General features: G+C 36.7%; 1 protein-coding gene across 5 annotated transcripts in view; it reads left to right on the top strand.

The window, feature by feature from the left end:
* PIAS2 (protein inhibitor of activated STAT 2) overlaps window positions 1–24,985 on the top strand; it is a 108,258-nt gene that overhangs the window by 74,259 nt on the left and 9,014 nt on the right. For all 5 annotated transcript variants that reach the window (XM_023207601.1, XM_023207602.1, XM_023207604.1 and 2 more), the window contains 4 exons: window positions 7,371–7,531; window positions 14,201–14,334; window positions 15,894–16,065; window positions 23,472–23,611. In XM_023207601.1, the coding sequence (XP_023063369.1) occupies window positions 7,371–7,531; window positions 14,201–14,334; window positions 15,894–16,065; window positions 23,472–23,611 (607 nt within the window). The remainder of the gene's footprint in view (window positions 1–7,370; window positions 7,532–14,200; window positions 14,335–15,893; window positions 16,066–23,471; window positions 23,612–24,985) is intronic.

Below are 24,985 nucleotides of genomic sequence, written 5' to 3' on the forward strand. Positions count from 1 at the left end.
CGGAGCTTGCAGTGAGCTGAGATCTGGCCACTGCATTCCAGGATGGGCGACAGAGTGAGACTCCGTCTCAAAAAAAAAAAAAAAATTGCACAATAATTTTTCTTTTATATCTCCTTACATAGAAAGTATGAGGGAGAAATCAGTTAGCAACTCTCACATCCTCCTGTGTACTTGCCACTGAGCTAAATGTGGGAGGAAATATTGAGGCTTGCTTAGAATGTTAATAATTGAGTTTGAAAAATAAAACCAACTCCCATAAAAATGGAGCAGATTCACTTACAGTTAGGCTGTTATACTACCAAGAGGAGATAGAAGGATCAGAAACATTGAATGAATTGGAGGGGAACCCTTTCCAGTTAAGAAGAACTTGGTGAGAAAAGTCATGGAATCAGGAATTTATAATGTAGGTTTGTGGGTGTTTGATTACTACCCACCATTTTGAGAAATGTACAGTTTTTTAAATGGGGAGAAATTGTGTCAGAAAGAAAAGAGAATAATTCGTTGAGTTTCTACTGTATGTTCTTTATTTAACTATCTTAGCAAACCTGTGTGGAGGAGTTGTCTTCATTTTGTAGATGAAGAAACTGAGACTGAACGAGGTTGGCTAACCCAGATTACAGTTAGTGGTAGAACAAGGATAAAGATTCTAGTGTTCTGACATTCCTGTTCTCTTTCCAATATACCATGCTGCCAGATTGGGCTAAAATATACATGTCCTGATTACAAGTACGTCTCTTTTATTCTGGAAAGTGGTATTTGCAAATCTTTTTTTGAAGCATCACTCTTTTAATCTTCATTAACTTAAAAATATGAGCTTGCCTTCATTGAAATATAATTTTTTGATATCAGGATTGCTTGGATACTGGGAATGTGCTCTTATCAAACGCAGGGAAGAGGTGTGCAGTTCCAGTAGGGTAGGACCTGAAAGCCCTGAAGGTGGTGGCAGAGGCTCTAGGAGGCGTGCGGAAGGACCCACGACTTCCTCTGAGCGCAGGTTCTATGCAAACCTTCAGGCTTGAGTTATTTTCAGTGTCTTCAGGTTATTCTCTTTTTCTTCGCTCTTATGTTAAAATTAATAGTAGATTGAAAGAAGTGAAATTACCTTTTTGTTGGTTAAAAAAATGGTTGGATATTGACCATTTTTTATTATGTAACCCTAGTATATTCAGCAAACATTAATTGCCAGCTGTATTCCACATACAGTCACCATATGGGGAGGAAACTCATGTCACCATTATGTTTTAGATGTCAAACTGTTGTATCAGGAAGAAAGTCTTCTGCACAACTTACCTAAGGAGTTTTACAGTTATGTAGTGCCATTTTCTTAGAATCTTCTAAATTTTTTTCTTCATACAGACTGCCATTCTACATGAGAGCAACCAAAACCAAGTGCAGTGGCCAAACATACTAACAGATTCTCAGGCTTTTTAAATTTTTTTGAGACACGGTCTCTCTCTGTCACCATGCTGGAACGTAGTGGCATGATCACGGCTTACTGCAACTTCGACCTCCTGGGTTCAAGTGATCTTCCCATCTCATCCTCCTGAGTACCAGGGACTACCGCTACATACCACCACACCTGGCTAATTTTGGTGTCTTTTGTAGAGATCTTTCACCATGTTGCCCAGGCTGGTCTCAAACTCCTGACCTCAAGTGATCTGCCCACCATGACCTCCCAAAGTGCTGGGATTACAGGCATAAGCCATCTCATGAGCCAAACTTTCAATAATAGTGAAAGTAGCGTATCAGAGAGGTTAGGATTCCTTCTGTGTAAGAATAGGGAGCAGTTCCTTTCAAACATTACCAATTTTAAGAAAATTAACTTTTCAGTTACTTGAAGAAATGAAGTAACAGATCAAATAGGTTTTTGAAATCTTGTTTTAAGTTTCTTAAGTGTTTTTTTTTCTCTGCTCAGAAGTGACAACAGGTCTATTTGTGAGACTGTCTTTTGAGCTTTTCCTCGGGGTTCGTCGATCTTTTCAGAGCACTTTCTACGAAAAGAATGAATGGTACTCTTTGGGCTATAGTAGTAGTGTTAACATAAAGTTGGGTAGCTAAACTGTAACATGTGGTATATATTAATTAGAATACCAGACACAGGTGTGTTGATTAGATTTGGTGAATGGATGACAGAAGTTAGATGATGAAAGCAGTGTTTGAGAAAGAGTCAGTCCTATTATCAGTTGGAGAAAGCAGAATGGAGTCCAGCCGGCTAACAATGGAGATAACATGGGATCTGGTGCAGTAATGGGAAATGGAGAAGGAAAAAAATAAACCCCAGGCACTTGGATAAGAAGTGAACCCTGGGTTATTTGGCAAAAACAAGAGAAAATAATAATGTAGGGTTATAGAATAAATGTTTATTACATTTCACAATATTTTCATAAGGTGATTTGCAGTAGAAGTGAGTCTGAATAGTGGGAGCAAATTCTAAAACCTCTGTCCTTGGGACTAAAGGAAGGTAATGTCACAGTAGTTATTGAAGAGGATCTAATTGAGTGTGCATAATTGTATTTCTGAACACAATATCTGAATTTTACATAGGAGCTTCACTTTGGTGATTTCAGCTAGTGATTTTCTCTCTGTCCTGCGGAGGTGGGCTAAGTAGCTGGGGGAGAGAAAAAGAAAGCAAGCTAGGTTTGATTTTATCTCTTGAGATTCTAATATGTTTTAAACAAAAAAGTCCTGCTGAAAATAGTTGGAAACCACCAGTTTGGGCCTTTTCAACTTTAAAAACTCTTTTACTTTAGATTGGTAGTAATTAGTCTACAGTGAATAGAATTTGGATAATGCCAGCTTAACATTTTATAGGAAAAAAGTGTTGCATTACTTAGATACCACTTCATTCATAAAAATAATAAATTTCAAAAAAGCACCTTCATCTGATTAAATTAGAATTTATTTTGATGGCACATTAAGGTCCCTTTTAATAACATTCCATAGTCACTAGGAAATTGACAAAATTTTGCTAGCTAGTAACAAATGCCTTCTTAGGAAATGCTCATTAGTTCTTATAAGACAACTAGAGTAGGATTAAATTTAGGGTCAGCAACTTTTATAGTCCTGGATATTCTCATTTCTGTATGCTGTGGAAATTTTAAAGCTGTGACAGGAGAGATGGAAATGGCACAGAAGAAAACGACAAAAACAATCCCTAAACAGCGGTTTGCAAAATGTGGCCCATGGATACCTGAAGGTCCCTGACACTCTTTGAAGAGGACTACAAAGTTAAAACTTTTTATAATAATATTGACACATAATTTTGGCTTTTTGTGTTCTTTCTCTCTTATGAGCATAAAGTGATGTTTAATGTGAGTTACCCTATAGATGATGATGATGATGTCATTGCTCTGATGGCTAATGGAATGTGTACTTGTGTACTCTTGTCTTTTAAAAATATGTTTTAATTTCTGATATACAGATATTGATAACTATAGCCCACATACATAAAACGTCTTTGAGGTCTTAATTTTTTTTTCTTTCTCTTTTTTTTCTTTTTTGAGACGGAGTCTTGCTCTGTCTCCCAGGCTGAAGTGCAGTGGCACCATTTCAGCTCACTGCAACTTCCACCTCCCGGGTTTAAGCAGTTCTCCCTCAGCCTCCCAGGTAGCTGGGATTACAGGCGCCTGCCACCATGCTCGGCTAATTTTTGTATTGTTAGTAGAGACGGGTTTCACCATGTTGGCCAGGCTGGTCTCAAACTTTTGACCTCGTGATCCACCCTCTTCGGCTTCCCAAAATGCTGGAATTACAGGCGTGAACCCCTGTGCCCGGCCTTTTTTGTTTTTTTTTTGAGACAGAGTTTCGCTCTTGTCGCCCAGGCTGGAGTGCAGTGGTGTGATCTCGGCTTACTGCAACCTCTGCCTCCCAGGTTCAAGCAATTCTCCTGCCTCAGTCTCCTGAGTAGCTGGGATTACAGGGGCCCACCACCACGCCCAGCTAATTTTTTATTTTTAGTAGAGATTGGGTTTCACCATGTTGACTGGGCTGGTATCGAGCTCCTGACCTCAGGTGATCCACCCACCTCGGCCTACCACAGTGCTAAGATTACAGGAGTGAGCCACTGTGCCTGGCCAAGGTCTTAATTTTTTTTTTTTTTTTTTTGAGATGGAGTCTCACTCTGTCGCCCAAACTGGAGTGCAGTGGCCGGATCTCAGCTCACTGTAAGCTCCGCCTTTCAGGTTTACGCCATTCTCCTGCCTCAGCCTCCTGAGTAGCTGGGACTACAGGCGCCCACTACCTCGCCCAGCTAGTTTTTTGTATTTTTTAGTAGAGACGGGGGTTTCACCAGGTTAGCCAGGATGGTCTCGATCTCCTGACCTTGTGATCCACCCGTCTCGGCCTCCCAAAGTGCTGGGATTACAGGCTTGACAAGGTCTTAATTTTTAAGAGTCTAAAGGGGTTTTGAAACCAAATGAGAACAGATAACTGTTAAAACCATGGTAGGCTGAGTTAGAACGTTATTTTAAAGAAAAAATTATAAAAATTGACAAATAATACCTACTTTTAAATTATTCAAATAGAGCCGAAAAGTAAAAATGATAATTTTAAATTTGCAAGGTCTATTATTCAGAAGTAACATTACTAGTAGCATGATAGATTTTTCTAGATTTAATTCTCTATATAATTATATGTATGTTTATTGGAAAATATATACTGTCATATGGCTTGCTGTTTTTTAATTAACAGTGTATCTTAAGTATATTAGTATGTGTAGATTGGTCTTATTTTAATCATTGTGGTCATTTTGTTGAATAGGTATAGTGTAATTTAATAACGAGTTTAGTGATTGAGTTGTTTCCACACAGTGATTGTGTAAAAAAGCCAACTCACTTACATTGGTGAAAACTTTCTGAATAACTAGCCAATGTTTATGTTGGTACTATTTAAAAAGAATAACATGTGATTTAAAAAAAGGATAATAGGAAAATCTGTTAAAGTTATTCATCTTATCATTCAAAGGATTTAAAAAACCTGTTATCTCATTGGGTGCTGAATAGGTATTTAGTCAACATTCATTTTTAATAGAACAAAAACTTAGCAAAAGAGGAAAAGGAGGGTAATTAAATTAAAAAACTAACACCATTTGTAATGTTATAAAACTGGGATGTCTCTGGGATGTGAGGATCATTTGTGATATAGTCCATCAGCTGTGTCTCAGTGAGTGTGTGGTTTTAACCTTTTGTAGCTTCAGCATCTTCATTTCAGAAATAGAAACATAGATACCAGCTTTTCTGGAGTCATAGAGTTATGAAGATTTTATGAGATTTATTTAAAAGCCTTGGGCATACTGTAAGAGTCTGTTTAAGAAATAATTTGTTTTTAAAGGCAGGAAAAATATAGAAAGATGTATCATAAGAAGAGAAACTGCCTCAGGTTTTATTCCGACCTTTTTCTGTTCTAAGTGATGAGTTATATTGTGCCAAATACCTTGATCGAATCACAGAAATTTCAAGGATCCCTTTTAGAACTCTGATTAGACACTTAGGTAGAGACAGTATAGCAGTGACGAGAGTGTGGACTCTGCAGGGCTGGAGCTTCCCAGGTCAGACCTGCTCTGCCATTTTCTAACTTTGTAGTGTTAGATTACTTAGCTTCTTTGTGCCTTAGTTTCTTTATTTATAAAATGGGGATGATAATGATACCATCCTTTTAGTATAATTGTTACGTAATTGTAGAAGTGTTTTTGAGATTAATGTGAAGTAGTCAACACTGTACCTTGCACGTAGGTGGAACTATATAAACGTTACTTCTGTGTTGATGATTCAGCTAAATTGTTTTCTTTTTAAATTACCACATTACCAGGTGTTCATTTTAGAGGAATTAGAAATTACAGATGAACCAAAAGATAAAGAACATCCTAAAAAGCCTGCCTCTCAGGCAGAGCTAAGAATGTTTTAATTTTGCCAGGAATTCTTTTAAACTTTATAGCATAAAAGAAGGTCCATCTTCTTCATTTCCTGTTTGTTCTTTTCCCTATTTCTGGTCCATCTCCATTCATTCTCCTATCTGGTCAATAAATACTGAGCACATACTATAAGCTAGTATTGTGCTAGGACAGTGGGATTCAGTGGTGAGCAGAGATCTAGACCATCTTTTTGGAGCTTAAGATCTAGTGGGAGAAACAAATTTTCAATCAAAATAGCAGGACTGGTTATAAATAGTGATATTTTCTGTAAGGGAAATATATGGGGAGGTTTGAAGGATTATGTAGGAAAACCTGATCTGACCAAATCTGGGTGTTGTGTACGTCTTGGTGCCAGTGGACCACTACTATTTGCAATACGAATTTAACAGCAGTAGAGTTAATCAAAAGTATATTAAAAAATTAACACAGTTGATTATATAAAAATAAATTTTCATAAATGAAAAATATATTTGCAGTTCATATTACACACATGGCTGATTTCTTATCTAAAGAGTGCCTACAAATAGGTAAAAGATTAATAACCAAATGGGAAATGAGAAAAGGTTATAGGTAGAAAGTTCTTAGAAACACAAGTGACTCTTAGAAGTAAAAGAAGAGGCTCAACTACCACTTATAATAAGAGAAATGTAGTTCACAACTATAATGGGATATTTGTCACCTTCCAGATTGGCAGAGATCGAAGAATTTAATAACACTATATTGGAAAGGTTGAGTGGAACAAAGCACGTTAATACACTTGTATACATAACCCAGTAGGTACTTTTTGTGGAAGATAATGTGTTAATGTGACAAAAATTACAAATGTCCTTTTCTTTCCACCCAAAAGTTTCACTTCTAGAAATTATAAATATTATAAATATAGGAATCTTAGAAATACTCATTACAGCATTGTAGTGATAAAAGATTGGAAACAATTTAAATGTCAGTCATTAGTGTACTGGTTAAATAAATTATGATACCTTCATATAATGGTAGTTTTTTATATACCAGTTTGTGTGCTGCAGTAGTCACCAAGTTATATGACAGAAGTGAGTTGGAAAACAGTGGGTATTGTATACTATAATTCCTGGGAACATACTTTAAATCCACACTTGGTTTATGCTTAGAACATCTATGGAAGGACATGCAAAAGATGGATAACAGTGGTTCTCTAAATAGGGAAACTGGGGACCAGGTAAGGAGGAGTCATATTTTCAGTGTATATGAATCTGGATTTACATGTTACCTGTTTTGAAAAAGTGAAATAGTTTTTCAAAAATCATAGGACAATCAATGAATAAAAATATATTCTAATCTCTCTGGGAATACATTCTGGTTTGGATTTCTTTTTCATTTTTATCATCATCTTGTATGACATCTTCAGACTTTTACAACTGACCACTTTCCCTCTGAGCTCGTTCTCCTTTCTGAACTAGTTTTTCTTGTGTTTCCTGTCCTGTAGTTAGGAAAAATGAGACTGACAATCCCATGCCGTGCAGTGACTTGTACACACCTGCAGTGTTTTGATGCTGCCCTTTATCTACAAATGAATGAGAAGAAGCCCACCTGGATTTGTCCTGTGTGTGACAAAAAAGCTGCCTATGAAAGTCTAATATTAGATGGGTAAGTATATCCCTTTTAACAGCTGATATGGACTAATATAACAGCTGTTGGCAATGCCTTTGTTCAGTACAACTTCCTGAACTAAATTCTAAATAAATTCTACTCTAGCATAAATCCAGATATTTGTATGTTTTTTGTCTTGTACATAATTACACTCAATCTTATTTTTTAAACTGTGGTTAGTGGCTTTTTTTTTTTTTTTTTTTGAGACAGAGTCTCTGTCGCCCAGGCTGGAGTGCCATGGCTTGATCTTGGCTCACTGCAAGCTCCGCCTGCCGGGTTCATGCCATTCTACTGCCTCAGCCTCCCAAGTAGCTGGGACTCCAGGCACCCGCCACCGCACCCGGCTAAGTTTTGTATTTTTAGTAGAGATGGGGTTTCACCGTAGTCTCGATCTCCTGACCTCATGATCCGCCTGTCTCAGCCTCCTAAAGTGCTGGGATTGCAGGCCTGAGCCACCACGCCCGGCTGGTTAGTGGCATTTTTATCTCTATAATATGATTTGTGTTGAGGGCAATGTTTTTGCTTTCCAAGATTATATTTTATAAAACCTACAGGAAATAGGGAAAAGTTTGCTTTGTGATGTCATTTTGCTTACCTAGAATTTCTTGAAGTAGCAATTAGGGTCTATGCAAAAAACCAGAGGAAGTGATAGGGTAAATACAGACACATTATATAGCTCTTAAGTTCAAAACTGGAGTTCATGCCCAGGTATTTCTGACTGGAGTCCAAACTCTAAGCATCATCTCTCATATTGCAGGTCAGAATTTGGAAAATGGCATGAACTAATTTTTAGTACCTTTTTTCAAATAATACTTTCTTAAAAATTGCACATGTCATCCATATACCATGTAAGATTTAGAAAATACAGTTAATGAAAAGATGAAAATAAAATTAGCAGGACCATCCTATGGTGATGACTTTGTTATTGACATATTAAAAAAGACTGAAATGATACTTTATGTAATGATTTATATTAATATATACATATGATTTTTACTCAATATATAGTGAAAAGTATCCTAGATTTTTAAAGATACTTGTGCAACTTGAAAACGTTTTAAGCCAGGCACAGTGGTACAGGCCTGTAGTTCCAGCTACACAGGAAAGTGAGGTGGGAGGATCACTTGAGCCCAGGGGTTCAAGGTGAGCCTGGGCAACATAGTGAGTTGCATCTCTAAAATAAACAACAAAAGTTTTACAAGAGTATTATCTGTGGAGAGGAATGGGGAATGAAGAGTGAATGGGACTTTAACATTCCTTTCTGAATGTTTTCGTTTGCTGAGTTTTTATTTTTAGCTTATTTTGAAAAATTTCAACCCTACAGGGGTGTTGAAACAGTAGCACAAAGAACCTCCCATGTAACCTTGACCCAGAAGCTTCAGTTGTTAACATTCTACTGCAGTTGTTGTATCACTTTCTCCCTTAATATGTGTGCATATACACATTTTTGGTGTATGCATTTGCAAATGTAGGGAGAGATGATTATTACTATTTTTAGAATTCTTTTGAACCATTTGAGAGTTACATATGTCATGCCCCTTTGCACATTAATATTTTGTGATGTGTTTACTAAATTCTCGATATTCCATATTTGTTTCTACTTTTTCAATTTAAAATTGCCCTGTGATGTTATCATTTTTGAAGATGGCATTTTGTATATATGTCTGTGGAGTTTTCTTCAAGTTCTTAGAGATATTCAAAAGGAATGTATAACTTTAAGACTTCTACTATTTATTATCAAGATGCCTCCCAGGAGGAGTAAGCTGTTTTTCTCTCCTAGTAAATCATTTCACTCTCATGCCAGCAGGCGTAACATCGTCCACTTCTCAGCTCTCTTAGCAGCCTTACATATTAAATCTTACTTTAAAAATGTCTACTCCTGGGTGTGGTGGCTTACACGTGTCATCCCAGCACTTTGGAAGGCCAAGGCAGGACGATTGTCTGAGGCCAGGAGTTTGAGGCTGCAGTGAGCAATGGTCATGCCATTGCACTCCAGCCTGGGTGACAGAGCAAGACTCTGTTTCAGAAGTAAACAAAACGAAACGGAACAACAAATAAAAATGTCTACCAGTTTCCTAATTTAAAAGATAGCTAATTATTTTGACTTTTAATTTTTGTATTATAAGAGTTACCAGATATTTCTTTAATTCCATATGTTGGTCATTGTAATATCTTTTACAAATTGCCTGTTAATGTTCCTTTTTTAAAAAAGATTTTGCTATGGGCTTGTGCATCTTTTTCTTACTGGTCTATAAATAGTCATTATAGATTGAGGATATTAATTTCTCTGTCCACATGTGCCAAATATATTTTCCCAGTTTGCCTTTTATTTGTATCTATTGTGACCTTTGTTTTCCATTCAGAAGCTTTACATTTTTTTTCAAGTCTTGTCTTTTCTGTTTTGAACTTCTGTCTTGAAAATGTTTAGAAAGTTGTAGAGATTTTATATGAGTATTTGCTTGTTGTTATCAGACACATTTATAATTCCTTTTTCCAGTTGTGCAGTTGTTCCATCATACATTGCTTCATGAATTCATTCAACACAGTACTTACTAAATTCCTATCATGTGTCAGACACTAGGTCTAAAAATGGTGAGCAGAGCTCTTTCAGTATGGGAGATGGTAAAATAGAAAGCATATTAAGTGTAAAGTGCTATGAAGGTAAGGAATGACACTGTGGGAGGAAAATTGGGGATGGGGAAGGAACTTTACAGTAGGGAATAGGTGATCCCATTAAGGTAGGGATCACCTCACCCTAGCACCCAGATTATTCTCAACCACATTTACTTGAATAATCTCTCCCATAGATCTGAGATACTACTTGCATTATCTAATACATTTCTTGTAAATACTAGTGTTAACTTCTGAACTTCTATTTGTTCCATTGATCAAAGTATTAGTGGGCCAGTATGAAACTATTTTTATTAGATTTCTATTATGTGATAGTATTTCTTAGGCCATTTCTTTTCAGAATTTTTTTGACTAGTGTCACAGTACATTCTACGATATTCACTTGAATAAAAGCATTCTGAAATTATACAGAACCTTTTTTGGGTTTTGATTTACATTATGCTGAGTTTTCAGTATAGTTGAGAAAAATAAACCTCTTCTAATGAAGTAGGCATTTTTGGCATAAGAACTACTCATGTAAAATGTACAATTTGATAAATTTTGACCTATTATATACCTGTGAAATCATTATCCCAGTCAAGATAATGAACACACCCATCACACCCAAAGTTTTCTCATGTATGTTTTCAATCTCTCCCTCTCAGTTCTCAAGCAAACACTGATATGTTTTCTGTTTCTATAGATTAGTTTGAATTTTCTAGACTTTAATGTGAATGGAATCATAAACTGTGTGTTTCCTTTGTCTGACTTCTTTTACTCAACATACTTGTTTGAGATACATTTATGTTGCATATACCCATATTTCATTTTAATTGCTGAGTTGCATTCTCACCCACAGTTTGTCAGTTCATGCGTTGATGGGTTTGTTCTGGTTTTGGGCTGTTGGAAGTACAGCTACTGTGAACATTCATGCCCAAGTCTTTGTGTGGACTGTTTTCATTTATCTTGGATAAATACTTAGGAGTGGAATGCCTGGTCACATGCCTGGCGTGTGCTTAACTGTAAGAAACTGTCAAACTGTTTTCCAAAGCAGTTGTACTATTTTATATTATATTTCCACCAGTAGTATATGGAGAGTTTTGATTGCTCCTCATTCTCATTAACATTTGGTATGGTTTCTCTTTTTTGGGGGGGCGGGGGAGTGAGCGCGGAGTCTCGCTCTGTCGCCCACGCTGGAGTGCAGTGGCGTGATCTCGGCTCACTGCAAGCTCCGCCTCCTGGGTTCACGCGATTCTCCTGTGTCAGGCTCCCGAATAGCTGGGACTACAGGTGCCCACCACCACGCCCAGCTAATTTTTTGTATTTTTAGTACAGATGGGGTTTCACCGTGTTAGCCAGGGTGGTATCGATCTCCTGACCTCGTGATCCGCCTGCCTCGGCCTCCCAAAGTGCTGGGATTACAGGTGTGAGCCACCGTGCCCCGGCCTATTGCCCGCTTTTTAATTGGGTTTTGTTTTCATATCATTGAATGTTGGTGGTTCTTTATGTATTCTGGATACAAACATCTTACCAGGTGTATGATTTTTAAATGTTTTCTGTCATTTTATCTTTTCAGTCTTTTAACAGTGTGTTTCAAATAGCAGAAGTGTCTAATTTGAATGAAGGCTGGTTTACCAAGTTTTTCTTTTATAAAAGATTGTGCTTTTGGTATTATTTTAAGACATTTTCCCTAACTCAAGGTCACAAATATTTTTTCTAAGCTTCCTGTAGGAGTTTTATAATTTACTTTTACAGTTAGGTTTATTATTTCTATCAAGTTAATTTTTATGTATGGTGTAAGATAACAGGATTTTTGTTTTTGTTTGGTATATGGCCATGTGATTGCTGCACCATCATTTGTTAAGATTAGTTTTTCCTCATTGAATTGCTTTTGCACTTTTTACAAAAATTAATTGACTATATGTGTGGATCTCCACACTGTTCTGTTGATTTATTTGTCTGTAGTTGTGTCAATACTGCATTCGCTGAAAGTCAGGTAGTGTGAATCTTCCAACTTTGTTCTTCTTTTTCAAAGTTGTCTTGGCTATTGTAGATTCTTTGCATTTTCATACAGATTTTGGAATCAGCTTGTCAACTAGGGAAAAAAACCTGCTGGGATTTTGTTGTTTTTCATTGACTCTGTAGATAAGTCTGTGGTGATTTAGCAATATTGAGTCTTCTGATTTATTAACAGGATGTATCTTTCTATTTATTTGTCTCAGCAGTGTTTTACAGTTTTCAATGTGTCTTGTACATCTCCTGTCAAGTTTATTCCTAAATATTTCATATTTCTGTGGTATTTAAAAATTTTTTGTGATTATGGCTAATATATAGAAATATAGTTGACCTTTGTATATTGCTTTCATATCAAGATATGTTATTCCCATCCCTTAGTAGTTCTAGTGACTTTATTTAGATTACATAGGATTTTCTATATAGTCAGTAATGTTTTTTAAATAAAGACAGTTTTACTACTTCTTTCTAACGTGGCTGCCTTTTGTTTTCCTGCCACCTTGCATTGACTAATCTGGTAGTATGGTGCATTATGTTGATTGACTTGTGGATATTAAACTAATCTTGTATTGTGGGAGTGAACCCCATTTGGTCATGATTTGTTATCCTGTGTGTATTTGTTGTTGGATTTGTTTTGCAAAGTTCATGGGGGATGTTGGTATTTAGTTTTGTTGCAATGCCTGCCTGGTTTTATTATCAGAGTAATGCTGACCTTGTACAGTGAGTTGGAAGTAGTGGTATTATTTCTCCTCAGATATTTGATAGAATTCCCTAGAGAAGACTTTGGGCCTGGGATTTTTTTTTTTTTTTTTTTTTTGGTAAAGTTTTTAACTACAGATCCAACTTTTTTTTTTTTTTGAGACGGAGTCTTGCTCTGTTGCCCAGGCTGGAGTGCAGTGGCCGGATCTCAGCTCGCTGCAAGCTCCGCCTCCTGGGTTTATGCCATTCTCCTGCCTCAGCCTCCGGAGTAGCTGGGACTACAGGCGCCCGCCACCTCGCCTGGCTAGTTTTTTTTTTTTTTTTTTTTGTATTTTTAGTAGAGACGGGGTTTCACCGTGTTAGCCAGGGTGGTCTCGATCTCCTGACCGCGAGGATGGTCTCGATCTCCTGACCTCGTGATCCGCCCGTCTCGGCCTCCCAAAGTGCTGGGATTACAGGCTTGAGCCACCACACCTGGCCTGATCCAACTTTTTTAACAGGCATAGGGCTTCTTAGGTTATCTGTTTCTTTTGGAGTGAGTATAAATAAGTTTGACTAGAAGCTGATTTTTCTGTTTTTCTTTTTTTTTCTATTTGGTTGTTTTTTTTCTTTGTTATTTCTCTTTTTCTTGCTTTTACTATAATTTGCTTTTTTTTTTCTAGTTTCATAAAGTTACTGATTTGAGACTATTTTCTAATTAGGGAAGATTATTTCCTTTAAATACTACTTTAGCTACAATCCACAAATTTTATTACATTTTTATTTTCATTCAGTTCAAAATCTTATTTTTGTCTTTGACTCATGTTTCTTTAGTTTCCAAATATTTATGAATTTTTCAAATTTTTCTGGTACTGACTTAATTTGAACATAATTCAGATATGCTTTGCTTATTTTAAATTTATTGAGACTTCTTTTATTTCCCTATTCTTCCCTCCTTCCCCTACCCCATTATCCTTTTTTCTCAGAGTTAAAGTTTATAAATTATTTTACTATATAGTAACCTTTGTCTGCTTGTGTTTGTTTTGCATGCTGTGTTAGAGGCTGTTCTTACTGCCAGCCTCAGCTAGGAGGCTGCAGGTATCTACTAATCTCTAGCCATTGATACTCACTGAGTTACACAGGTGATGCTCAGTAGGTTGCTTAACTATTATGTCACCTGTTACAGATTTAAAACAGGACAAAGGGGGTGTAATAATTGTTGTAAAGTATAAAAGTATTGCAATACCAAAAGAAAAGGGGGTCAGCTAGCATTACTTACCTTTTCAAGGTAATGTGTGTTACTTTCTTATTTCCTCTTTAGGCAAAGCTGTTGATTACATGTGTGTACTTCTTAATTGTTTTTAGGCTTTTTATGGAAATTCTCAATGACTGTTCTGATGTGGATGAGATCAAATTCCAGGAAGATGGTTCTTGGTGTCCAATGAGACCGAAGAAAGAAGCTATGAAAGTATCCAGCCAGCCGTGTACAAAAATAGAAAGTATGTGTAGAACAGCAGCAGAGAGCAAAGCAGTGAGACTCATGTAACATTATCATTAATCTTGGCCCCTAGAACTATACGTTTGGAATTCAGCTTGTTGACTCAATCTTTTGATTATATATAATTTCCCCCAAATGATTTTTATTCTTTCCTGAAGAAATGTGCTGAAGTTTATATTGTCTTATCAACTGTTTCATAGTATATTTTTCCTATGTAGAATAAAGGAAACATTCATCTAAAATCATTTTAAAATATGATGTTTGTTACAAAACGAAGTCACAAATGAATTTATGTGGACAGTTTTTCAGAATTGTTTTTAGAGTATCTGTAGGTGGAACCCTGAGTGGAGGTGAGGTTAGAGGGCTGCATCATTGATTAATGGTCTTGGTGGTTTGGGGATGGTCACAGGTTAATTGCTCAGAAAGTAAACAAATTGTTTCCTTCCATTTCTTTGTGGGGAGGAATGTTAACATTGCCTTGATTACCTAGAATGTGTACTTATCCATCAGCTACCTGCATCTGTCCACACTAAGAAGGGAAACTGAGGGCATTTTGAGTAATTGAAACCCACACGTGAACTTAGAGTTTCTTTTTATCTAACAGTCTATTCACTGCATTTCAGTTTTGTTCTGATTACATTTAAAGTTCTAACAAACAGTGTAATGAATGGAGTAAGAAGAAAGGGGAAGAAAAGAATTTATGCCATTATTAATTATTCCTCTGTGATTGATACTGAACCTGAGTGCAGTGACCAAGATTTCTGTCATCTTTGAGAAAAATGGGGAATGATTTAGTTGATAAATTTGTATTGCTTTTCCATTATCAACTATCTTTCATTTTTAACTAAATACATTACAGATAATAACATACTTTTCTATGAAAATGTGAGTTAACATATATGGTATGTGAGACTATCTTTGTGGGTAGTCTATGGACCTATGTGATCAGTAGATAATTCATAAGAAAAGTTTAAATGTCTGAGTAACTTAAGTGAGAGGTTTGGGTTTTTTCAACTTATCAAGGTGAAAGTTTTTATCAGTTCTGGCTTATGGTGAAAAGTTTGTACTTTCTTTGATATGATGAGCATGATTGCTAGAATGGAAATATCTGGTTCTGAGCTAACTGTGCCACATGTCTGTGAGAATACATAGCTGGTGAACTCACTCATTTTTGTCCCATGGCCTGAGACCAGTTCCCTAACTCTCCGTATCTTTCTGTAAAATGACTGCTAACCTGCAGAGACAGGATGAGCATTAGGAGCTGCACAAATCCTTCAGTGGTATTGGAGGCATAACTAAGAACATTCTGTCTGAATGAGACTTTGAGACTTCTGACCTTCTGTCAAGGAATAGTGCTCACCTGTCTCCCTAGGTGAACAACCATTTTACAGACAGAGGTCTGGAGTTAGGGAGTTGGTATCTGTCCATGGGTTGGAGTAGGTGGCTCCACTGGCTATGTGTTGTCAGGATATACTATACTGAATATACTAGACTCTACCCCTAGAGTTTATTTGTGTTATACCTTTGATTTTTTTTTTCCTTTTGTTTCCTTACATGCAGGTTCAAGCGTCCTCAGTAAGCCTTGTTCAGTGACTGTAGCCAGTGAGGCAAGCAAGAAGAAAGTAGATGTTATTGATCTTACAATAGAAAGCTCTTCTGATGAAGAAGAAGACCCTCCTGCCAAAAGGAAATGCATCTTTATGTCAGAAACACAAAGCAGCCCAACCAAAGGGTTTGTTAATTTATAGTTCACTATTGTTCATTACACTCGCAACTAATTGCTCTTGGGGTAGGTTTATAAATGTCTCTTTGGGAAATGGCGTAACTGTAGAAGTCTATTTTAGTTTGCCTTTGTTGAGTTGGAATATTTTCAAGTAAGCACATTGTTTGTAGGAAGCACATTTTGATGGAGAAAATATTTACATCTTTGGAAAGTGAGCGTGTGAGGTATTTATTTCCTACCTGAGACTTTTTGTTATTTTCTTGAACCTGTTTGTAAGGAAATTTGGCATCTCAGACCAAATGAGAAAGTCTGGTGTAATGGAGTGTGGAACTGGGAATCTGACAAGTATGGATTCCAATTATGGCACACTATCGCTTACTTGTTCTGTGATCTTAGATGAAATACTTAATTTGATTGAGCCTCTTTTTTGTGTTCTGTTAAATGGAGCTAAATAATGCCTCTATTACAGGATTATTTTCAGATTTTAATGAGATGAAAGAAAGCCTCAGTGTCAGGCATTTGGTAATTTCTCAATAAAAATTGATTCCTTTCCCTTCTCACCCTCTCCAGGGCGAACTATGGATGGGTAAGATGGCATTCTACCTGAATTTTAGCATGGATTCTCTATAAGTTATCTGGCAGAAGCCATTACTGACCTGCATTTAAAATCAGATTTGGGTATTTAGCAATAGTTGCTTTTTCAGAGAGATTTTGGACCATACAAGGAGATAACAGGAGAGTTCTCCTGACCGTCCACGAATACATTCTTTCAGACTTGGGAGTGCTAGTGTCATCTTTTTAGCCTCTCGGTCCACTTTGTTTTCTAATAGCTTTACTGAGGTATAATTTACATAGCATAAAATGTACCCATCTTAAGTATGTAACTGCACAATTCAGCGATATTTTAGAAAATACATAGAGCTGTGCAATCATCACCATGATTCATTAGTAGAATATTTTCAACACCCAGAAAAACTTCATGTTCTTTTGTAGTTTATCCCTATTTACACCCCAAATCTAGGCAATCATTTTTTTGTCTCTGTAATGCCTGTTCTAGACATTTTATATAAAATGTCTCCTTTTGCAACATTGTTTATTTTGATAATTTTAAGAATTAAACCTTTTCAGCTGTCTTCTTTACTGTTAAAATACTTAATATTTCCAGGCATATATTTACTTCTACCTATTTAATTAGAGTGAGGTGGGGTTTTTGTGTGTGTGGAACAAAATGAGGAAGTGTTTCAATGGATTTTTTCCTGTTGTGCCAATCATTTATTGCTCCTTTGAGACAAATTGGCTGGTACATCTGTAATTTAAATAATACACAAAAAATGAAGATTTAATTTTGAAATGGTTACTGGGGTGGAGTATCAGGGGAATGAATGCTTAGATGTGATGTTTCTGGATTTTACTCTGTAATGATATCCTTTAGAATACAGTGGAAAAACATGAGTTGCAAATACTGTAGTTGGCTGAATTCATGCCAGGTTGAGAGGTCATGCATCGTGATGCTGACTCATGAGTTGTTGTGATCTTGGAGCATGTCTCTGGTAGCATGCCACAAGGGTCTACCCTCTGTCCTTTACCACATTTTTATCTATGTTTGATGAGTCCATGAAACAAGAGGGATGGCACATACACAGTGGGCGACAAAATCTGAAATGACCTCAGTAAGCAGAGGAATAAGGATAGTTTACATCTGTGGTCAGCTACTATAGAGATAAGTGTTAAGGTTTCTCATCTAGGCTGAAAAGAAAACAAAAACTAACATTGGTAAGTATAAGGTAGAAATTTGTAACTAAACCAGCAACACTTGAAGGTTTATTTTAGAAGTCTGTATAAAGTGCAGCTACCTAGTTCATTCCATGAAGCTGATGTAGCCCTTAATGCCCAACCTAGACATACATACACATTAATACTCACACGGAAGAACTCTTAAGAAACAGACTCACGTAGAAATATAAATGAAAATTCTGAATTCAGTCTTAGGAAATCACTTAATTATATATTAAAATGACATATGTGACAAAGTAGTTTATCCTAGGAGTGCTTTAATATTAGGAAATACATTGATAAGATGTATCTTGTCATAAGGACAACTATGTAGTCATCTTCATGGATGTTGGAAAGGCCTTCAGTAAATTAATTGCCATTTCTGATAGAAACTCTTCAAATGTCAGGTTTCAATTAATGGTTTGAAGGGTTCACCACTAAAACCAGTTTGTTCTTAGCATTAATAAAATAAGCATAGTGTCCAAGATCCATACCATGCCAGTTTTGTTCCATTTTAGGCTATACGACTCTCAGAGAATTTCAGTCAGTGCTGATCATTAAGAATGGTATTAACAAATAAGTATGGCCAGAGCAGGGGAACAGGAAGGTGAATAGTGGAATCTGGAGCAAGATGGATGACTGGGTCTAAAGGACTGAAGCTGATAAACCAGGAGAAGAGATTATGACAGCCACCTTGTAGTTCTTAAAAGGGAGACATTGACTAGCTGGATTAAGTTTGTGCTTTATTACCAGATTTAGGTCCAGTGAACTAAAGATACATGGACAGACTTTCTATTGGAGCTTTCTGAATACTAGGAAATTTAATCTTTTGTCCCGAAATCATATTTTCTGTTTTAGAGTGGCTGCCACCTGTCACAGTGTCATAGTGGAGGCTCATGCTATGGGTATATCATCTCTGTGATTCCCTCCTACTCTTAGACCTTTGTGGCTTTGTTCTTGGTTGTCCTTTTCATATCCTTTCTTGTAGTTCAGTATCTAGAGTTTTTATGGTTTTCCTATGCTGTGTAAGTTTGTCATAGGATTTTTTGGCTGTCAAAGATAGTAAGCAAATGAGAAAGAATAGAGAATGAGAAATCGGGAAAACTTACTCTAATTTACAGCCCCGAAATTATGTGAGCAGCTATTTTTTCTTTTTATTTCTTTTTCTTTTTTTTTTTTTTTTAATTTTTTTAAGACAGCGTCTCAGTTTGTGACCCAGGCTAGAATGCTGTGATGTGATCGCAGCTCATTGCAGTCTTGACCTCCTGGGTTCAAGCAATCCTCCTGCCTCAGCCCTCCAAGTAGCTGGAACTACCACCCCCAGCTAATTTTTTGGTATTTTTTTTGTAAACATGGGGTTTCACCATGTTGCCCAGGCTGGTCTTGAACTCCTGAGCTCAAGCCATCACTTGTCTTGGCCTCCCAAAGTGCTAGAATTACAAAGTGCGTAAGCCACCACGCCTGCCTGTAAGCAGCTATCTTTTTTTTTTTTTTTTTTGAGACGGAGTCTTGCTCTGTCGCCTGGGCTGGAGTGATCTCAGCTCACTGCAAACTCCACCTCCCGGGTTTACGCCATTCTCTTGCCTCAGCCTCTGGAGTAGCTGGGACTACAGGCGCCTGCCACCTCGCCCGGCTAGTTTTTTTGTATTTTTAGTAGAGACGGGGTTTCACCGTGTTAGCCAGGATGGTCTTGATCTCCTGACCTCGTGATCCGCCCGTCTCGGCCTCCCAAAGTGCTGGGATTACAGGCTTGAGCCACTGTGCCCGGCAGCAGCTATCTTTTAAGAGGTATATTATTTTAGTAAAAATTATTCTTATAAACAATTTTACAAAGCACCAAGAAGAAAGCAAAAAGTATTGATGGCAGTCCTATTCCCTTTCTCTGCATACCAACTGGAGTCTTTAAATGCTGTCTTACAATACCTGTCAGAAGAAACTTGTATGTTAATCTTAAGACATTTAGAAAAACTCTGATGTTTTTCCATATGAAAAGATAATTTTGCATATTATGCCCCTTCTGGAAAATGAGTGGTTGCTTTGCCTTAATAAGAAGGTATTCTAAAGACAGGAAACATAAAAAGGATAAATCGGTATGTCTCCAGATTAATAATCATTAGGAATTGGTAGCAAAATTGAATCTTTTTTATACTTTTATGATCATAAAGTGGGAGCATACAGTAAACTTCAGGGTTATAAATAAAAATTGTCAACCTATTTTCGGACATCCAAGTCTGAGCCAAATGTGAGTTTCATGCAATTCTCTGATCCAGCATATAATCCAAAATACTAATATTTGCTATATAGCAGCATTCTAGCGATTCACTTTTGTGCTGTGATATTATGGATAAAGTTACAAATGTTTAAAATATAAATGTACACTTGTGTAATGTATACACATATCTGTATGTGTTTACCAATCCTATGAAGAGGTAGTAACAAATTTTAGAAGCTTTTAATCTTTTTTATTACCATATAGCATCACATTTTTACATCCATCATTTCACCATCCATAGCCATTTACATTTTTTCATGGAATCTGTTACTCATATCTATTTTTTGCATAGGCTTTAGAATCATTTTGTTTCTGAATGTGGTCCTTGTGAAGATTCTGATAACAAAAACCTGCTACCAGTATGTAATTTGATAATCCTAATTAATGACTACTTTAAGCCATTCTATGTAAAGTTGAATTTGTATTAATGTTTGCAACATTCAGGTGATGGGAATTAATCAACGCTAAATAGTTAGCTTTTCATATGTTTGCTGAGGTTTTAGATGTTGATTTACTAATTTTGACCCCATTGGATTTTCACATTTCACATGTTTTGACAGTCAGCCTTTTGGTATTGCCTAAGTAAGGAGTAGCTATTTAATCATGTAAAGTTTCGTGTTGCTAAGTGACAGGACACGTACAGTTATTAGGTGTTACTGTGGTGACAGACAAGTATATAGGGACATTCTCTTGACTCCTCTGTAGATGGAAGTCAAGGGGTCAGAGAAGGAAAGGGAGCTCTGTTACTGTTGTTACATGTAAGTCTATTTCAAGTTGAAGGGTCAATCAGGATCAAAACAAAAGAATCTCCAGTGTGAAATAGCAAAGGATGAGAAGGGGGAGTGGGAGAATGTTTCACTGTTTTCAGACCTCCAAAAAAGGCGAGCTTTAGATACAATATAACTTATTTTATCTCCTCCCAACTTCTCTTTTTCCTCGAGTCTGCCTTTTCTGACATTCTTTTCTAACTTTAATTGTCTTTTTCTTGTACCAGAAAGTCTTTTAGTTTCTTTCAGTGGCAGAGAAAAAAAAAACACGATAGGTTAGATGTACTGTTTTTTGAGACAGGGTCTTGCTCTGTTGTCCAGGCTAGAGTGCAGTGGAGCATTCATGGCTCACTGCAGCCTCTACCTCCTGCAACAAGCAATCTCAGCCTCAGCCTAGTTCTAAGTAGCTAGGACCTTAGGCATGCTTCAGCACGTGTGGCTTTTTTTTTTTTTTTTTTTTTGTAGATACAAGGTCTCCCTGTGTTGCCTAGTCTGGTCTCAAACTTCTGGCTCAAGCAATCCTCCTGCCTTGGCCTCCCAAAGTCCTGAGATTACAGGTGTGAACCGCCTTGCCTGGCTCTAAATGTACTTTTAAGTAGAAACTTTTTAAATTAAATGAAACTTTATATATATTTGGTCTTCAAAAGCCTGTCTGTTAACATTTTAACAACAATAAGATATTAATACTTTGAGACAGCCAGAATAATCAGAGCCACTTCTTTAGTCCCCTCCCCAGCACTCATATATACTCCAGTCTCTCTCTCCTCCTTACCCACTGTGTCCTTCCTCCAATTTCTCGTAAAAACTCTTGTGTGTGAGAGGTGGTCTCATGTTATTTGAAAAACTTGTGATGATGTCCTGTTCTTCTCCTTTGATCCCTGTGAAGGACAACTGTTTGAAAAAAAAAGACGAGCTTTAGATACAATATAACTTATTTTATCTCCTCCCAACTTCTCTTTTTCCTCCAGAGTCTGCCTTTTCTAACATAGCTCACATACTGCTTGTGGTTTTAGGTCTTCGAATAGCACTGGAGGCCAAGAAATCTCCAGATTCTAACCTACAGACACGTGATTGAATTTTGGAAGATAACGTCCTTCTATCTTTATCTACCTCAGGAAAATATATTTTCAAATACCAGGCTATGTTATTGCCTCAAGAATATTATATGTCATAAGCTTCCTAAATGGATCAGTTTTTAAAGATTTCTGAACTCTGACCTGTGTTATTTATTCACTTTTCTGAGACTAACATAGTTGCCCACTCAACCATATATGTATCCTCAAGATGACTGTTTTCCACGTTGTAGTGATATCCATATTTAAGTGGTTTGACATTTAAATTGAGGTTATGAAATAGTTTGTCAGAGTACAAAGAATGTCACGCAATTTGTCATCATTTCTTATTACTGATATTTAATAATCAGCAATAACAGGAAATGGAAAGGATGCCCAGAGGTTATCCCAGTCTAGCTTTGTGACCATGGTTCTACTTCAAGTTTTTGAGACATTTTCTTCGTCTTCATAATGGTCTTTTCCAGCTACAGAATTCTGTATCTTCGTCATTAAACTTACGGTAGTTGACTGGCAGTGCTTTGGGATACTAACCTTAATGTTTTACCCCTTGTTTGCAAGTTTCCCACCATCAACCATAAGACCAGTAACGATGCTCAGTTTCCTACATACATTCAAGGATGTCTTTCTTGTGAAGTTGTAGTTGTTTACCCTGGGCTAAGAGAAAATGCAGGTTAAATAGAAAGAATGCAAAAAAATCTCTGTTTAAGCTTGAACTTTTTCAAAATATGTTTAGTTATACTGCTTCTTGAAATTATAAAGTAATTCTATAGTATATGTATATATTTTTATATAATACCAATTGTGAATTATTTATTACATATGTTTAATTTGTATTTTTGGTAGCATGAACAGCTAATTTTAAAATCATAAATTATCTTGGGATTTCACCTACCTGGTAGGTGGTATCATGGTAGCCAGCATTTTTATTTCTGGATATTATATTTTAAATCCTGAATACTCATCCTCATTTCTGATTGTGGCCTATTGCCATCAAGTTGGCCGGCCGCAAGACTGGGTAATTTTGCTCAGATGATTCCCAGAAAAGATCGCAAATAATTAATACAATTCAAGTTAGACCTGAAGAAATTTGGGTTGTGCTGTAGTAAGTAGCTTCACTTCTAAAGGTTCCCTGATTTAAATCAAACCTTAGGGATCTTCTATGTTAGTTTTAAATTTCTTTAAAGATAAAATCACTGGTACCCATATACTTATTACATACACATTAATAAAAGTGATGTCTGTTTCTGTTTGCGGGTGAAAGTGTTATATCTCACTCCAGCACTGTACATTGTGTTGGAATGTCAACTTGCTCTTACGTCGCAGTTGCTGTTGAGAGCCAAGGTACGTTCATGTTAAAATGAAGACTATTGTGGGAGAGGAGAGGAGAGTGGAGTGCTGTGTAGTGAGTAGCTGCCTTGTAGTTGTGCTGAAACTAGTGAACAAACGACTGAGAATGCCCAGTGGTGCAGCTCTTCTCTCCTGTGAACTAACAGCCAGATTGTTTGTAATTTCCCATGCTATTTAAAACAGGGTTCTCATGTATCAGCCATCTTCTGTAAGGGTGCCCAGTGTGACTTCGGTTGATCCTGCCGCTATTCCGCCTTCATTAACAGACTACTCAGTACCATTCCACCACACGCCAATATCAAGCATGTCATCAGATTTGCCAGGTATGTGGAGTGTTTTTGTTTTTTTTATCAAAGTTTATTATTTTTAATCTTAATCTGTGAAGCCAATATAGTTTTGAAATTTTCAATAGAAGTGCTAAGGAAATTTGAAGGCTTCATGTAAAGGTCTTACCTGTTTTTATATACCATATCCAGTTGTTATTTTAACTACAGAGCAATCTATAGATTCCTGGTGATAAGAAATATAGTAGAATAGTAAATGTTAGAGATTTTATTCTCCCTTTTGGAGAATTTGTACTTAGAGACTTTTTCTTCATTTACCTATTGTAGAACCTCACAGGTGAAGGGAGCATATTTTCTCATACTCTTCTTGGTAGCTCATCAAAACTTCAGAATATACTGATGTTGTTTGGGGCTGATTTTTCCTATGAGCTGTGGATTTTATTTTCCTTACAAAGATAGGGTCTACCATCTGTTTCCCTAAAGCGGGGCTTAATACTTGGGATATCTTTTATATGTACAGTAGTTTCCCCTTATCCATGGGGGATAAGTTCCAGGACCCCCAATAAATATCTGAAACCACAGATATTACAGAACCCTATATATACTGTTCTTTTCTATAAAGATATATTCATGATAAAGTTGAATTTTTAAATTAGGCATAGTAAGAGATGAACAGCAATAACTAATAAAATAGAACAATTATAACAATATGCTAGCATCACTACTCTTGCACTTTGTTGCCATTATTAACTTAAAATAAGGGTTACTTGAACACAAGCACTGTGTACTGAGATAGTTAATCTCATAACTTAGATGGCTACTGAGTGACAAAGCTGGGAGCCACTGGACAGAGGAATGGTTCATGTCCTGGGTGGGATGGAGCATGGTGGAGCCAGAACAGCACGAGATTTCATCAGACTATTCAAAGCAGTGTGTAATTTAAAACCTATGAATTGTTTATTTCTGGAATTTTCCATGTGATACTTTCTGATTGCAGTTGACCACAGGTAACTGCAGTCACAGAAGGCAAAACATAAGGGGGAATCTACTGTAAAATATCAAGGTTGCTTGAATTACCTTAGTATCAGGACTTCTGCAACCAAGGCTGTATTACAAAATTTAAACTTCCCTCCTTTACTCTTCTTCCCTCTCTCCATAGCCATTGCTTTTGCAGACATTTCTGTCAGTTACATTTGAGCAAGTTAGAACCAGTACATTCATGACTTCCCTTCTCTCTGAAGGCCCTTTTAGTGGAATGCAATTCTCTCCTGTTACTAATTTTCTTCTCTAGATTTATGAAGTTAGTTTTGACCTATGATTTATTTTTTTTCTCCCCTTAGTGAGGTCTTTATTTTTAAGCACAATGCTTATCCTCTGGGTGAAAATTTGTGTTACTGAAACAATTGATAGTTG

This window comes from Piliocolobus tephrosceles, chromosome 18 (assembly GCF_002776525.5).
Source record: "Piliocolobus tephrosceles isolate RC106 chromosome 18, ASM277652v3, whole genome shotgun sequence".
In the NCBI taxonomy this organism is placed as follows: domain Eukaryota; kingdom Metazoa; phylum Chordata; class Mammalia; order Primates; family Cercopithecidae; genus Piliocolobus; species Piliocolobus tephrosceles.